At 43.1% G+C, this 15,385-nt stretch overlaps 5 protein-coding genes across 9 annotated transcripts in view; 3 read left to right on the forward strand and 2 right to left on the reverse strand.

Annotated features, from left to right (window-relative positions):
• The first annotated feature begins 387 nt into the window (after window positions 1–387).
• Window positions 388–2,209, forward strand: LOC119551329 (deoxyribodipyrimidine photo-lyase-like). The gene is made up of 3 exons (XM_037860628.1): window positions 388–437; window positions 491–1,768; window positions 1,827–2,209. The coding sequence occupies exons 1-3, from the start codon at window positions 396–398 to the stop codon at window positions 2,178–2,180; spliced, it is 1,674 nt and encodes a 557-aa protein (XP_037716556.1). The 5' UTR covers window positions 388–395; the 3' UTR covers window positions 2,181–2,209.
• Window positions 2,185–3,764, reverse strand: LOC119551330 (proteasome subunit alpha type-6). Its single transcript, XM_037860629.1, has 4 exons — window positions 3,641–3,764; window positions 3,480–3,579; window positions 3,241–3,417; window positions 2,185–2,780 (listed from the first exon to the last, which is right to left on the reverse strand). The coding sequence occupies exons 2-4, from the start codon at window positions 3,553–3,555 to the stop codon at window positions 2,299–2,301; spliced, it is 735 nt and encodes a 244-aa protein (XP_037716557.1). The 5' UTR covers window positions 3,556–3,579; window positions 3,641–3,764; the 3' UTR covers window positions 2,185–2,298.
• Window positions 3,765–4,130: 366 nt separating this feature from the next.
• LOC119549211 (ubiquitin-like-conjugating enzyme ATG10) lies at window positions 4,131–6,549 on the forward strand. Its single transcript, XM_037857064.1, has 4 exons — window positions 4,131–4,197; window positions 5,917–6,016; window positions 6,075–6,216; window positions 6,274–6,549. Exons 2-4 carry the CDS (start codon window positions 5,921–5,923, stop codon window positions 6,537–6,539), a joined length of 504 nt encoding a protein of 167 aa, XP_037712992.1. The 5' UTR covers window positions 4,131–4,197; window positions 5,917–5,920; the 3' UTR covers window positions 6,540–6,549.
• Window positions 4,141–5,838, forward strand: LOC119549210 (tRNA (adenine(37)-N6)-methyltransferase-like). Of its 2 annotated transcripts, XM_037857063.1 has the most exons (4): window positions 4,145–4,339; window positions 4,438–4,633; window positions 4,694–5,168; window positions 5,223–5,838. In XM_037857063.1, exons 1-4 carry the CDS (start codon window positions 4,278–4,280, stop codon window positions 5,681–5,683), a joined length of 1,194 nt encoding a protein of 397 aa, XP_037712991.1. In that variant the 5' UTR covers window positions 4,145–4,277; the 3' UTR covers window positions 5,684–5,838. The 2 variants fall into 2 exon arrangements, with proteins under 2 accessions (XP_037712990.1, XP_037712991.1); XM_037857062.1 differs by having other exon boundaries at window positions 4,141–4,339; window positions 4,694–5,838.
• A 2-nt stretch (window positions 6,550–6,551) lies between the features above and the next one.
• Window positions 6,552–15,385, reverse strand: part of LOC119549209 (diacylglycerol kinase 1) — a 56,194-nt gene continuing 47,360 nt past the window's right edge. Inside the window, exons 18-21 of one of the 4 annotated variants that reach the window (XM_037857057.1) lie at window positions 10,400–10,555; window positions 10,037–10,265; window positions 9,074–9,255; window positions 6,552–9,016 (exon numbers count right to left, since the gene is read on the reverse strand). In XM_037857057.1, coding sequence (XP_037712985.1) covers window positions 8,927–9,016; window positions 9,074–9,255; window positions 10,037–10,265; window positions 10,400–10,555 — 657 coding nt within the window. In that variant the 3' untranslated portion in view covers window positions 6,552–8,926. The remainder of the gene's footprint in view (window positions 9,017–9,073; window positions 9,256–10,036; window positions 10,266–10,399; window positions 10,556–15,385) is intronic. The other 3 variants (XM_037857058.1, XM_037857059.1, XM_037857061.1) reach the window with 3 other exon arrangements.

Genomic DNA, 15,385 nt, shown 5'->3' on the forward strand with positions numbered 1-15,385 from the left:
CGGAATTTTTCGATAGGTAACTCGAAAACAAACGCAAAAGTATTTCCAATAGTGGATGTGCATCCAACACATTCAATAACATATTAAAAAATTCTTATATTATTTAATTAAATTAAAAAACATTATTAACTAGCCCATCCACCGCCCTGCCTCAAAAGTGTAGAAGAATGCGGAATAATTTGAATGATTTATGATTAAATCTGCCTTTGATGCTTTTTAATTTTTCCCGCTTCTTATAATTGCAATCAACTATCCAAGGGTAATGAAATGCAAACTCACAAGGGAGTACCAACGGGATGTTCGATTCGTTCAAGGAAGGATATTCAAAGTGCGGCTTCTTTCTTCTTATCCCCTGTTTAAAACAGCTGATAGAGTTGCCACCCCGAGAAACAGTTATGTTCACACTTGCGACCTATTGGCGCGAATCATTTAAGATCGTAAGTTATACCGAATTACTAAAACACCAATTAGGATTTTTTTCCGTAACCAGGTCCTCCCACTTCACATAATGAAACGGACCAAAGTAACAAAGGCAGGTCCCTCCAAAAAGTCCGCCAAAAAGGGGGAGGACAGCCCCAAGAAGGTGGACAAAAGTAAACAAGAAAGCAGTGACGAGGAGGCTTCCACTTCGAAGGCTTCGCTGGCTTCCAAGCCGGATTACCAGAACTTCGAGCAGTTCCTCACACACCTGGACCACCAGCGAGTCTGCGCGGCAGCCAACATTCAAGAGTTCGCTTTCCGGAAGAAAAGAGCGCGCGTTCTGTCCAAAACCGAAGATGTAGAGGAATCCAGCCAAGGAGGCATCGTCTACTGGATGTCCCGCGATGCCCGCGTCCAGGACAACTGGGCCCTGCTCTTCGCCCAGCGTTTGGCTCTCAAGTTGGAACTGCCTTTGTCGGTGGTCTTTTGTCTGGTTCCCAAATTCCTGAATGCCACCATCCGGCACTACAAGTTCATGATGGGCGGCCTGCAGGAGGTGGAGCAGCAGTGCCGCTCCCTGGACATACCATTCCATCTGCTAATGGGTAACGCTGCGGAGAATCTGCCGGAATTCGTGAAATCCAAGGACATAGGAGCCGTAATCTGCGACTTTGCCCCGCTGCGTTTGCCGCGCAAATGGGTCGAGGATGTGGGCAAGGCGCTGCCCAAGAGTGTGCCGCTGGTTCAGGTGGATGCCCACAATGTGGTTCCACTGTGGGTGGCCTCGGATAAGCAGGAGTACGCTGCCCGCACCATTCGCAACAAGATCAACTCGAAGCTAGGGGAGTTTCTCACCGAATTTCCACCTGTGGTAAAGCATCCCCATGGAGCGGGCTGCAAGGAGGCGAAACCTGTGGACTGGTCAGCTGCCTATGATATGCTGCAGTGCGACACGGACGTGGACGAGGTGCAATGGGCCAAACCGGGCTACAAGGCGGCCTGCCAGCAACTCTATGAGTTCTGCACCCGCCGCTTGCGCAAATTCAATGACAAACGCAACGATCCCATGGCAGATGCCTTGTCCGGACTCTCCCCATGGCTGCACTTTGGTCAGATTTCGGCACAGCGCTGCGCCCTGGAGGTGCAACGCTTTCGCGGGCAGCACAAGGCCTCGGCAGAGGCCTTTTGTGAGGAGGCCATAGTGCGTCGTGAGCTGGCGGACAACTTTTGCTTCTACAACGAGCACTATGATAGCTTAAAAGGTCTAAGCTCGTGGGCGTATCAAACCTTAGATACACACCGCAAGGATAAAAGGGATCCGTGCTATGGCCTAGAGGAACTAGAGAAGGTATGCTACAAAAGCTCTATCCCTAAGTTATACAATTAATAAGGTATAATCTTTTTAGTCCCTCACCTACGACGACCTGTGGAACTCGGCGCAACTGCAGCTGGTGCGCGAGGGCAAGATGCACGGCTTTCTGCGCATGTACTGGGCCAAGAAGATTCTCGAATGGACCGCCACCCCTGAGGAGGCACTTGAATATGCGATCCTGCTGAACGACAAGTACAGCCTCGATGGACGCGATCCCAACGGCTATGTCGGCTGCATGTGGTCCATTGGGGGAATCCACGACATGGGCTGGAAGGAGCGGGCCATTTTCGGCAAGGTTCGATACATGAACTATCAGGGGTGTAAGCGCAAGTTCGATGTTAACGCATTTGTGATGCGATATGGGGGTAAGGTGCACAATAAAAAATAAAACGTTTTTCGTCTTTGCCTTAGTTTTGAATGCAAGCCAAGAGCATTTTTGTATTTAACCATAGATCCAAGGAGAGGCTTTATAAAATATGACAAAATTACAGCTAGCGGGGCAGAACTTAGTCCTTCTCGGCGATCTTAGTGAGGTGCTCCTCGATCTCCCGCTCGTCCAAAATGCGGAAAGTGGGATCAGTCTTGCTGACCACGCCGATCTCGATGCCGTTGGGCTTGAAGTCAATAGCCAGTACGCTGGACAAACAAGTGATGGCCAGCTGAATGGCCTTCTCCTCGGATAAGTTGTTCTTGTACTTCTTTTCCAGATAGCTGTTGGCCTCCAAGGTCTTGGCTCCAACGGAGCAGGCCTTAAATCCGCTGAAGTAGCCAGCCGGATCCGTCTTGTAAACGCTGGGTCCGATCTCAGTGTCGTATGCGATTAGCACCATGCTGCAGCCGAGCGGACGCATCTCGGCGTTCTGCGTGTAAACCTGGTTGATGTCGGCGATGCGCCGGCACAGCACATCCACGGGCATATCGTAACCGTACTTGTAGCGGAAGTTGGCGGCCTCGTACCTGGCCTTTTGCACCTGCGAGCGGGAGTCGGCTAGGAGTATAAAGAGGAACGATTAGAAGAATTTATAAGCCTTCAAATTCAGAGTCAGGTCAGGTTAAATCTATGACGAAAAGCTAATAGACCAAGCAATCTTTTTCAATGCCTTAGGACCTCAAACCCTACATAATGAAATTTTAAATAGTTCCAATAGTTCTAATGGTTATGACTTACTGTGCCTACAATCTTTTGAGTCTGAGCATAATGTTTCGGGGAAAGTCCCTTAGTTCTTTTAAACAAGTACCTCGCTTTTACAGAAATCTTGTACACGTAAACTAATGCTTTTACAACAATTAAAAACTAAGCTTCTTAAGGATAGTTCACAAATTCTGGATTTACGATGCATTTTCCTAAACACCTTGGTTTGTGAAACAAACGATCCTATCATCTTTAAAAAAGGAAAGACTGCCTCATGACGGGATGTAATAGGAATCAAGGGTTGTGCTTTCCATACCCATGCGTCCGGTCATGGCGCATCCAATGTCCTTGGTGATGCGGAACAGGTGGGTCACCGTCTCGGGCACGATGTTCTTCTCGGTCACCTTCTTTTGGGTGGCCACCACGGCACAGTCGCCGCTTTTCAGAGCCACCGTGGTGATGTTCTCCTGGGCGATGGCCTTGAAGGCGTACTCTGTCGGGGATTCGGGAATGTTAGATCGGGGGCGGTGGAGCTGGGAGTACCAGAATACTCACCCACTTGGTAGAGGCGTCCCTCGGGCGAGAAGATCGTGATGTGTCTGTCAAAGCCGGCTGAACTTCCGCGAGACATGTTGCGTGTTTCTTGATTCGGTGGCTGCAAATGATACTTCAAGCCGGTTAAAATCGAGTTAAGAGGACTGCGGAAAGCAACACACCTTTCGAACAATAAGAATTTACAGATTTGTATATGGCAGGGAAAATGTCGCTTCAAATCGAACCTACTGTGCAAAATTCAGATTGTCATTCTCAACCCGACAATGGGCCTAAAAAATACCGAAAAGCAACGCGCGCTGGGTTTTATCGGTTATCGTGGATATCGAATGTTAAAAGGTGCTGAGTTGAGCACAAAAAAGCTAAAGTAAATTCCCCTGGATTTTTTTTCAATCTATATAACTAATATTTAAGATTATATATGATATTCAACACAAAATAATTCAAACTGCTTACAAATATTTGTAAATTACATTCCATTACCCAAATCAAGAAAACCACGCGTTAAGTGCAGATAAGTAGATAATTTAATGGCATACTTTAACATCCCCTGCTACTGCAGAAGATGTAGCTAAAATCGAATGAAGCTGGATCTAACTAGGAAGTAGCTAAATAGCCATCCCTACAATTACTTGACCTATCGACAATCGATAACGACGCGGTGCCGTGCGTAAAAGACGGTCCATCTCTAGCTGAATGTAACCAATTGGGCAAATTCGAGGTAAATATTTATCAATAACAGCGGAGTACGCTGCGTTTGTAAATTGATTGGGAGCCAAGTGCGGGCCGCCGAAAGCGAAAATGCACGAGGATGATCTGAAGAGTCAGTTGACCATTGCGCGGAACGAGATCAACAATCTCAGGTGCGTTTGGGAGACATAAATTCTCGTATAAGGATAGGTGTCCTTTTGCGACTGGTAAAGTTCAAGTTCACACCGATTTTGCCTTGACCATGATGCAGGCAGCAAGTGCGCAACCTGCAGCATGTGCAGCGCAAGGACATCGAGACGATAACCCGCCTGCTGCAGGACTTCCGCTGCGAGGGCTGTGCGAGCAACAACAAGAGCAACAACGCCAAGGACAAGGTCGCCGGCGAGAAGCAGGAGCAGCAGCAGCAGCAGCAGCAGGCGCAGGAGCAGCAGCCGGGACAAGGTCAGGTGCGTTTGACCCTGCCACACACAAACAGAAAGACACCCAACCTCCCCACCCATCCCCAGAGCAATCACACCAATGGAGGAAACAGCGGAGCAGAGGACAACGCCCACTTTCGGCCCATAGGAGTAATCCGGACTGCTTTTCCGGAGAAGCGAGCCGTACCCAGGCAATCGGTTGTGGGTAGTCGCCTGCGCGGCATCATCCAGCTGAATGACGGCGTCTTTACCAATCCGGAGCACTCGCTGGAGGGACTGGGCGACTTTTCGCATCTGTGGCTCATCTATCATTTCCACCGCAACAATGCCCATCCCAAGGCCAAGGTGGCGCCTCCCCGTCTGGGTGGCGAGCGAGTGGGTGTGTTCTCCACACGGTCGCCACACCGGCCCTGTCCCATTGGTCTCTCATTGGTGGAGATAGAGAAGATCGAGAACGCCACCATCAGCTTCTTTGGCACAGACATGGTGGACGGAACTCCGGTGCTGGACATAAAGCCCTACATTCCATACTATGATGCGCCATCCTTGAGCGTTGACTCAGGTATGTTGGGCGACCATAAACCCGAAAGCCAACTAAAGTTCTTGCCTCGGACAGGTCGCACCTCTGCCGGACCGCATGAGAACAGCCTGGACTTCTACGATTCCCGGCAAGAGCCCGACGGAGAGGAATCGGACCTGGAGTTGTACGGAGCAGCTGGTTACAGCGGCAACTCGGGCTTGGGTGCGGATGCCATGCCACCGCCACCGAGCGCCGTGCGAGTGCCCAACTGGGTGGTGGCCAGCAATCGGCTAAGCGTCAACTTCAACGAGCATGCCGAGGCACAGCTGAAGGAGCTGCAAGTGGAGAAGCAGTGCATCGTTGACATACTGGAGGCGGATCCGCGCTCCGTTTACTTGCGCACAAAATACGGCTCGCAAATATTCACCTTCCAGCTGCGGGAGGTCACGGTGACGTGCAAATTCGATGACAAGGCCGCCACGGTGACAGTGGTTCAGGTCCGGCGTAATGAGAATGTGCAGGTGACCGCCTTGGAAGGTGATCTGCGCAGCGCCTAACTTACGGATTATTGCAATTGATATTTGTTCATTGACGATTTGTGTTTAGCTTAAGTATTTCGTGTTGAGGAGCTTTAACCTTTGCCGTTTCAATTTTGCTCTAGGATACAGGACATTCTGAAATATATGTACGAGGCTTGTTTCCCACGCAAAAACGAATTGTTTTCTTTCAAGTATCTTAATGTTTGTTTAATTACATTAAAGTAATCTGTTCTTAACTTGTTTACTTTCAGTATAATGGGAGATTTAAGCTGGAAAGACTTTCTTAGTCAGGCTAAGCAGTTTCTTGAAATTTCCCAGCAGTTGGGTGATAGTTGGATGCTGGTGGAAAAAGTATGTGGCCCTCTAAGCTTTCATAGTTTAATTTATTAATAATACTTTTTTGATTTAGGACTCCGATGAACCCAACACCTTCCTGAAGTTCAGTCAAAAGATTAAGGACATTTCAGGGGAGTTGGTTAATGTGGAGTATCACGTGGTCTATAGTATTTCCTATCAAGTACCCATGATGTTTTTCCAGGCACACAGATCAGGTATTCATAATAACTGAAGAACTTGTTTAAATAGAAACTAAAATAATTTTCTTGCAGATGGAAGTCTTCTGGACCTGGAGGCTACTTGGAAACTGTTTATGCCGGAAACAAAAGCCAACGAACTCTACCAGATACTTACCCAAATGGACCATCCTGTGCTGTTTAGACCTTTCATGGCACTGCATCCATGTCGCACCGCCGAGGTTCTCAAGCAATTCGGACAGCCCAGTAGTAATCAGGTCCTAACCTTTATAAGCCTTTATGGTCCCCATATCAAATTGAACCTGCAAAATGCCTACGGCCTAAGCAAAGATTACACGTAATTTGGATTTATTGGTGGTTGTTTTAAACACTGGTTATAGGAGTATACACGTGTGGATAATATGGCATATGTATTATACAGTTTTACATTCCGTTCGCTATCTTAAACTGGTTTGACCTTTACACTGAATATGCTATATTTGAGGGCATTATGGGTACCCATCTCTTCTAGTACTTGGCACAAGTGAAGATCCAAATTGTACAATATATGCGGGCAAACAGTTATGGGATATACATAGTTATATAGCGACCACTCTACCACACTTCGGTGGCTAATCTAAATACGAAACAAAGTACTTTAATAAACCTACAAAAGGAACCAAACTTTGTACACAGATTATAACTCCGCTTAGGGTATACATTGATCTACTTATGCATTAATATATGGCTAACATAGTATATAGTTTGCAAGTTCCACTCGCTTTCTTCGTTTCTTTCACTGGTAATATCAACTAGTAGTTGCTTGTTCGATTATTTCATAGTATCCAATATAGAGCTATTTTTAGACAGTTATATGCTTAGTCCTAATTGTACTGTACACAAGCGTGGCCTAAGTTGAGCCGCTTTGCTTTGCATTTTACTAATGTTAAGTGGTTCATTTATAATTAATGTTAACTGGCTACTGTGTGGCATTAGCGGCACCCCGGCGCCAACACAAAATCCTCCTGTTCCTGGCGAAACCGAGGCATTGTGGGCTAGGGGAATCGCATTGAAAATGTTTATTTGCAAAATAAATCGATTTTTATGTATATTACGTTAGTTTGCAATTGTAATCCGACAGAATACACGTTCACGTACATTGATATAATATGCTTACTATTGACAGGATATCGTGCCAGAAGATAAGGGAGTATGAAAATCCATGGGTGATAAGGATGGCACGAGGAGAACTCAATATAGACTGGAAAAAATGGCTAGGATCATATAAAGTGTTCTGTTTCCAAGCAAGTTCAGTGTGATAGGTATATTACATAATGTAGGAATTGTTCAAATAATGTTAGTTATCTAAATGAGCTATTAATTTTCTGATCTACTTAATCGAACTAATGATTTGGAGGACACATTTTTCATATCGAGTATATCCAATTAATTACATGTGTATCTGATGGCTTTTAATAGTTTAAAATAAGTGCTCGTATAGTTTGATATTTTATTTCTATTACCTAAACACTTTCTGGGGATAATTCATTTAACAAACAAGATATTTATTCATGACTTCACTTTATGAGATTTGCACTGTTTCCTGCTTTGTTTTTTAAAATTTACAAACGGTTTCCAAAAAAAGCTATCTACAATCGTCGAATTCAATTTTTCAAAAACCGCATAAAATAAAATCTTGGTTTAGTAATGCAAAATAAAAATGGAATGTAGGTTTTCGATCTGAAAATTGAATTTGGTGGGTAGTTTTGGCCCTCCCAGTGTTTATTCCTTGCCATAATTGCTATTTGGATTCATGCTGAAAATGTTTTTGTGTTTCGTCTACGAGTATTGTATTTGCGAGTTCCTTATTGGCACTAAACATACATATATGACTATATGAAATATACACGTTTATATTATTATTTAACATCCGATTCTTGTCATCTCAATATATGTATTCATATATAAAATTTCGTTTAAAGCTGCACCATTTAGTTGACATTTGCATATCAAGTTACATTTGTTTTCTCTATATATACAATATAAAGTACTAAAAAAAAAGTAAAGTTCGTATATCAGTGGCGAGTGTTGCTCAAATGCAATCTCTCGAGTCGGAAATCAATGATATGTTTCTTTTTTATATCTTTATATATATATATCTCTTCGATCCCAGCAACACCCACCACTGGCGATGACGGAATAAATTACTTAAGCCTAAGGCATAAAATTCGCACTACAATGCTGTTAGTTTTGGTTTGTTCTTCTGGTTTTTGTTTGGTTGGTCTCATTTCAGTTGCATCTTTGGACAATTTTCGCTATGTTTATCGTTTTTTAAAGTGTATTCCTTTTAAATATCCTGTGGCACTGTACACCTAAAGCCTTCTAGTACTGGTATTGCTATATACAGCTTCCGCACTCGGATCCCATTGGAATGGTCTTGAGTTGACTCGACTCGGTTGTATATTTGGCTACTCTAACACTAAATATAAAGCTCTGTAACTCACTCGACATACATACATCCAAGAATACATGTAGCACATCTACACATACTACATATCATAAGGGAAAGCCTTAACCTAGGGTAAACCAAATCGATGCGATCGCGGGTGGACTAGGGTTAAAGCTATTGTCGCTAGGCTATGTTATGGACGGTGGTGCTCCTAGTGACGATCCGAAAGTCATCGTCCAGCTCATCGGCGGACTCGGGGGCGTTGCGGCCCATGAAGTCGCTCGATGCGCTGCGCCTGAATCAGCTGCACAGCAAGTTGAAGAACCCGCGTCCCTTCTCCGATCGCGGCGCCATCAGCATGGGCACCTGGTTCTTGTGGGTCACCTTGATCTAATAGTTCAAAGTTAATTAGATATGGTTGTAATGTAAAATAAAACCATATCTCACCGTGCAGGGCATCTGCATCCAGGGCTCGCCATCGATCTGCATGGGAAATGTCTTCTTGGTCTTGATGATCACCTCGCTGCACTGGGCCAAGCGGCGTCCCGAGGCCCGGAGCCCAGTTCTCACCTGCCCCATGTGCAGGCAGTTCTCAAGACCAATCACCTCGATCAGGCGATCTCCAATATCTGAAATATGTATTTAATTCGTTAATAATGGTGAGGGCTTTCTTTATTAATAAACTCTATAGAGATAATCAAAATAATAATTCTTAATTCTTAATATTAAAACACAAAAAGATTTTGTACAGTTGTTGTTAGAAAGTATAAAAACATAATTTAAGAACAAATTGCTACAAGAAGTGTGTGCAATAATATTGTATTTTTAGATACTAAATATTATAGATTCCTAAATTATATACCGAATGGGCGTTACTACATGCATGCATCCAAAACACAAGTGAAAACGCTTTAGTGGACTGCCTCGACTATCAAATACCCATTACTCAGCTAACGGAAAAGCGCCACCCATCGTTCATTCCAATCGGCTGCTTACGAGAATTCACGAAACGTAGGTGGCGCTACTGAAATTTCGTGAGTAACCGATTTTCTAGATGATTATATCTCCATTCCTCTCGCACTCTATTGAGTTTGTTACCTATTAATAATTGTTTGTTCACAACTTTTAAACGAATTAATCGATTTAAATATTTTTTTGAATGTAGATGAGTTCTGATAATAAGAACAAAATCTCATTTAAGTTTCAACTCTACGAATGCATGCAGGCACCCGATAAAGAAACTACAAATAAGTAGATATTAAGAAGTCTATCCCTTGATTATAACAATTCTTTGGATCCTTTCCTATATTATTGATATTTTTGGTAAGTAAGAAGTAATAAAATCTGTTTCCTGATAAACCTTAACTTATTTAGGATTTATATTCTTTCGGCTTGAAGAGATTTACTCACCCTGTATGGCCACCGAAAGATCCACGGAGTTAAAGCTGGTGGCGGAGAACTCCTTGTCGCCCGCCCGGAGCTTCTTGCTCTTGCCGAAGGGCCCGGCGCTCTTGCGGATCCGCTTCTGGGACAGGTGCTCGCCCCACAGGTTGGAGCCGCCGTGGGTGTACGGGATGTTGAGCAGGGCCACTCCCTGCAGGTGGGGACCATTGGCCAGGTCCAGAGCCACGCCATCGCACTGTGAATTGTAAGTATAGAGCGAAGGTTACACGCTGCGTTGCATATAGAATCCGTTAATAAATCACCGATAAGGGGTGACCCCAATACCCTTCCAGATTTCAATCCCAACCCCAAAACCACCCTTCCACTTACCACAATCTCGATGCTCTCGTGGAGATTCTTGCAGGATGCCGCAAATGTCTCGGATGTTGCATATTCGAAGTACCAGAGCTTGTTCTTCATGCGGCTGTTGAATTTGTGCGGATTCTTCTCCCGCTCCAAGTGAAACTTGACGCAGATGGCCGCGTCCTGGGGAAATAAAATCAAAGCGTTGTGTGGGTTGCGATAAGAGCGAGGCCAATCAAAAGGTCAGCGGCGGAACGGGCCATTCAGGGTCACGTTCGGATTGCACTCGACTGCGATTGCCATTTCCCATTCAGACTTTCCGAGAAATCTCAATTAGATTGACACCCCGGCTGCCATGGCAATGCAATCGGTTGGTATTGGCCCAACCGCAGGAATGCTAATTAATGTTGTGGCCAAACGTTGGTTAAGTTGTCTAATTTATATTAACAATCGACGGGTGAGAATAAAGCTCCTTATTTCAGTTAGTTGCAGTAATCGAAAAGTTGTGGAAACTTTCAGGGGAGAATGATTTATCGCGAAGTTTAAGTCTCTGCAGTTGCGAGTGAGGTCTTAATCCACATGTACAGTGGCAGACAAAAAATTATAGTCCAAAGAACCTTGCTCCTTCGAATAAATTTAAAAACACTAAATCAAAAGGAATTTGAAAGTTTCGAACCTATAGTTTTTTTAAAAACTATATTTTCTATCACGGAAGTGAATTTTAAAAACTTAGAACAATGAACACATGTATACACAGAGAAAATTCTGACGTTATCATCTGAGTTGAAAATGTTCTTAAAAATAGAAGAACATTTTTGAAGTTGAAAATATTTTTATTTTGCTCGAATCAAGTTGAATTGGTATTTACATTTACTCAACTGATAAACTATTAGTCCAGTTAGAAGTGTATACTTATTAAAAAGTTGTTAGATAAGCTCAATTTAACTTTTCTGCTCTCACCACTTCGTTCTAGTATTGAGAACATTGATACCAAAATGTACTTAGACGGTTTTTAAGAACGAATGTTCTCAATTTAAGAACAATGTACTTGAATAATTATCTCTGTTTATGTGTGTTAATTCTAAGACGATATTATTATAAACCCAAAAATGTTTTTAACATAACGCTAATAAGCAAATTTATAAAAATTTTTTTTTTAAGTATTGGGCTTGAAATAATGCAATTTGAACATGAAAGTCATGTTCTTTTCAAAGTCGTTTCAGTTGGGCTCTGGGTTTTTTATTTCTCTACCGATTTCAGACTATCTTCGACGCGAAAGAAATTGGAGATTGCAATTTTCACTATAAATTTAACATTGTTCATTGGTAAAAGTTAAACTTGACACTTTTCTTTCTGAATAACTTTAAAATTAATGAGGTCACCAAGCAAATCCAGTTATTTTTGAAAACCTTGTAAAAACCTAGTGCTATTTTCGTACCCACATGTGTACTGGGTTAGCTCACGTGCTGATTGCTCCCTTCCTATGCCAAAGTGTTTGCTTTACAGAGCCCCGGGCACCTGGAAACTGCCAACTGGCGATTGGCGACTGGCGACTCCATTCCACGGAAGATGAACGTACGTAGGAGGTCCCTTATCGGGCGGACGGCTGCGTTTTAATTTCTTATGCGGATATTCGGTTGCGTGCCCGCCCCGTGGGCCAACGTTGCGCATACGACACGTTGCACTTGCTGGCAAGCGCATTTGTTATGCATGTCGCTCGGCACTCGTTCTTTGTCCGCCGGATGAAGGGCACGTGGTGGTGGCAGGACTTTCAATTACGGCCTGTTGGTTGGCACAGCAAATAAGATTTATTACCGCTCGACGTCAAATTGAATTGTCAACATGAGCGAGCGCCTGCCAGAGCTTAAAATCGAAAAATCGACGAAAAACTTTTTAATTAGCAACAGCCGCATCTCGTTTGCCCCCGTTTTGCCACCCCCCCCACCCGTTGTCACTTTATGTGCGGTAAACTAATTTAGTGACAGTGCCCAGCTTATTAGCATGCCTCGACCGCACGATACTCATTAGTCAACGGAGGAGGAGGAGGAGGAGGTGGTTGTTGTTGAGGTGGAGGTGGGGACACCAGCTGACAGCTTGTTTGCATTGGGGAAAGTTTGCCCATGGTGCCCAAAAGCCAGCCATGGAATTTGGCACTTTGGCCAAGGATGGCTGTTAAAAAGGGCTGGGAGGTGAGAGGTTAATGAAATAATTTGTATACCCAAACACTGGCACACAAAATCCAGGCTGCTTTAGATAAGGCTATATTTCCTTGAGGCCACGGGGCGTATGAGCAACTGAGGTACAAAAGCCCTGCCATAAAATGCACATACAGCCCGCTATCTCTTTTTACCGGTACATAAAACTTAAGCCAATGTCAAAGTCGAAGCTCAGACAATTACACATCAACTCCATAAAAGCCTCCAGTTTACAATCTTCCGCCTCCTCAAACAGTGGTGACAGGTTTTTAAGTAAAGTAAAACTTTTTGAATGTGAGGAGTGAGCCGAAAAGCAGCTAGACAAAGTAAAGTCTCTGACTTATTTTGTAATATTTTACTTTTTTAAAAATTATCTTTGAAGTACATAATAAGCTAAGGGTTTTGAGAATACTTATCTAAACATTTTTTGTGGGCTCATACTAGAAATAAATTTATTATAAATTTTTTAGATTTCCTAATATTTCATAGTTAAGATTTGCTAATCTCTAAAATGGGTGAAAAGGTTTAAAAAATATCTAAGCAAAAAATTTTAAGTACCCATTAATAAGGCGCCAACGCATCTCAAGAATTCGCGTTGTTCGCAGGTTAAAGAATTCCTTATTCAAATGCTTTAACTTCCTTGTTAAGTTTATTTCATTTGTCTATAAGTTTTAACATTAAATATGGTAATCGAAGTCTACATTTAATATTGGTCGATTTTATTTTACCTGTACTACATCTATACTATCTATACTGAAACCGATTAAAAGGCTGTTTAAGTATCTATTAATGGACGACACTCATGATTTAGTAGCCCTTTGTAAGCAGTAAATAATTTGGAAAGACACGTCGAGTTATAAAATTAAAGAAGAACGCCCCGCCCTTGTCTTCCCATACAAAGTTTGTTCCCAAAGCCCGATTTAATGGCTAAATGCTGAGCTCAACTCCCAAAACTGGCTGAAGCTCGCACTTTTATCATCGTCGCACAAGTTGGCGCTCAACGTCAATTGTTTGACGTTAAACCCAAGTGTCAGCGTGAAATACTTTTCATGCTGTATTACTCGAGGAGGAGTATCTTCGGCTCTTTCCTTCTACTTTTCCCCAAGGAGGCGAATGCGGATGCTGGCTCCCAAGAAGCTGTGCCACTTGAGCCGGAGGAGCACTCCCCTGCAGACCAGACACATGTTCGTGTACATGAGTGTTAAATGGATTTCGTGATGGGCCCAGGACAAAGAGCTCTCGGTGTGAAATGTGTCCGACAAGTGAAATCCCAGCAGCAGGAGCGGCAGTAACATCATCGCCGTCAGTTTGCCTGTAGACGCCTACTGTTTAAACAGACGCACATCAAGTCATAAATAAACTAACACGCACCGAAAAACCCATATATAGATAGAGGGAAACCCAATCCCAACCCCAGAAAATCCCAAACTGGATATGAAGCACACATTTTTATTTCGGTTTTGGTGCGGATTTTCTGGGATCTGGTGTGCAATTGCCGGGGATCTGTGGGCAGGGGCATTAGGCTGATATCAGTGGCGCAGGGGAGCGCAAAATGTTTGCACAAAAAGGATTTCGGCTTTAGCTGCCACTTGACAAATGTGTGACCTTACGCAGGGACAACACCCACACAACCACCCATCCAGCCTGCTTATACACGGGAAAATTCCCTGCAAACTGATAGTTATGTATTTTGAAAAGTTGGCCCTTCTTTGATATCACCGTATCAGCTTTGTTTTCTAACTAAATAAATTTGTTTTGATCCCAAAAGTTCTAGTTTTCCGATTATGCTAACTAAAGATAAAGTTAGGATTTTTCCCATACCTTAAGTGGTAACTTTAATAAGTATCATTGGTCATTGGTTGAAATACTTGATTTCTAGTAGTATTTTTAATTACACTTTGAATCTTTTCAAAAAGAAATAGTAACCAATCTCTAAAATCAATGATTGTGATAATAAATAATGGATAATGCTAGCATTGAAATAATATATAAAGAAGTTTTGGCGGTCAGCACCCAAAATAACAGAATAATTAGCTTTACATTTAAATAAGTACCAAAGAAATTAAAGCAATAAGAAAATGAATTTAAAAAACCCTCCATTTTCTTTAGGTTATATAAAATTGACCCTTGTATCCCTAATTTTTCTGTGTACTTCCGCCAAACAAAAGGCGTGTTTGCACTCTGCCACAAACATAAACACAAACGAAAGGCAGGACATCGGCTGGCTGATATTTGTACCGCATTTCCTTTTTATTTGGCCTTCATTTCATTTCATTTTCTGCGGCCTGCCCGTTGCTGTAAAGTTGTCACTTAACTTTTCTTTATGGCCCTCTTAAATCCCGGCCTGATAAACGGAGTGCAGGCCGCTAAAAGTGCGAGTATCTGTGATTTTGTTGTTGCTTCCTTAACCTCCCAGCCATTTTCATATCTCACATCATACTAAATTATTCAAAAGCCCCTACGAAAGTTTGCAAAGTTTCATCCTTCCTTCTATTTATTGGCCAGGGTGTGTGTGTGTGTGTGGGTTGTGGGTATATATTTAGCTATACTATATGTGTTGGTCCCTGGGGCGCAATCTGTTTCTTTTCCTTGACTTTGCGGTGTTTGGCGTCGCCTTGAGCAGTTACTAATTTAACACTTGCTGGAAATTATAATGAGACAAGTTTCGTTCTGGCCACAGCTTGGGCATTCATTAATTTAAACGTTTTTGGCTATTTGGGTATTTTTACGTGAATTCTTCAGACGCCGGAAAAGTGTTGCCTAACTTTTGGGACGGCCAGCTTGATTGGATTTTTCGCAGGCAAAGCGATTGGCATAC

The sequence above is a fragment of the Drosophila subpulchrella genome, chromosome 2R (genome assembly GCF_014743375.2).
Source record: "Drosophila subpulchrella strain 33 F10 #4 breed RU33 chromosome 2R, RU_Dsub_v1.1 Primary Assembly, whole genome shotgun sequence".
In the NCBI taxonomy this organism is placed as follows: Eukaryota; Metazoa; Arthropoda; class Insecta; order Diptera; family Drosophilidae; genus Drosophila; species Drosophila subpulchrella.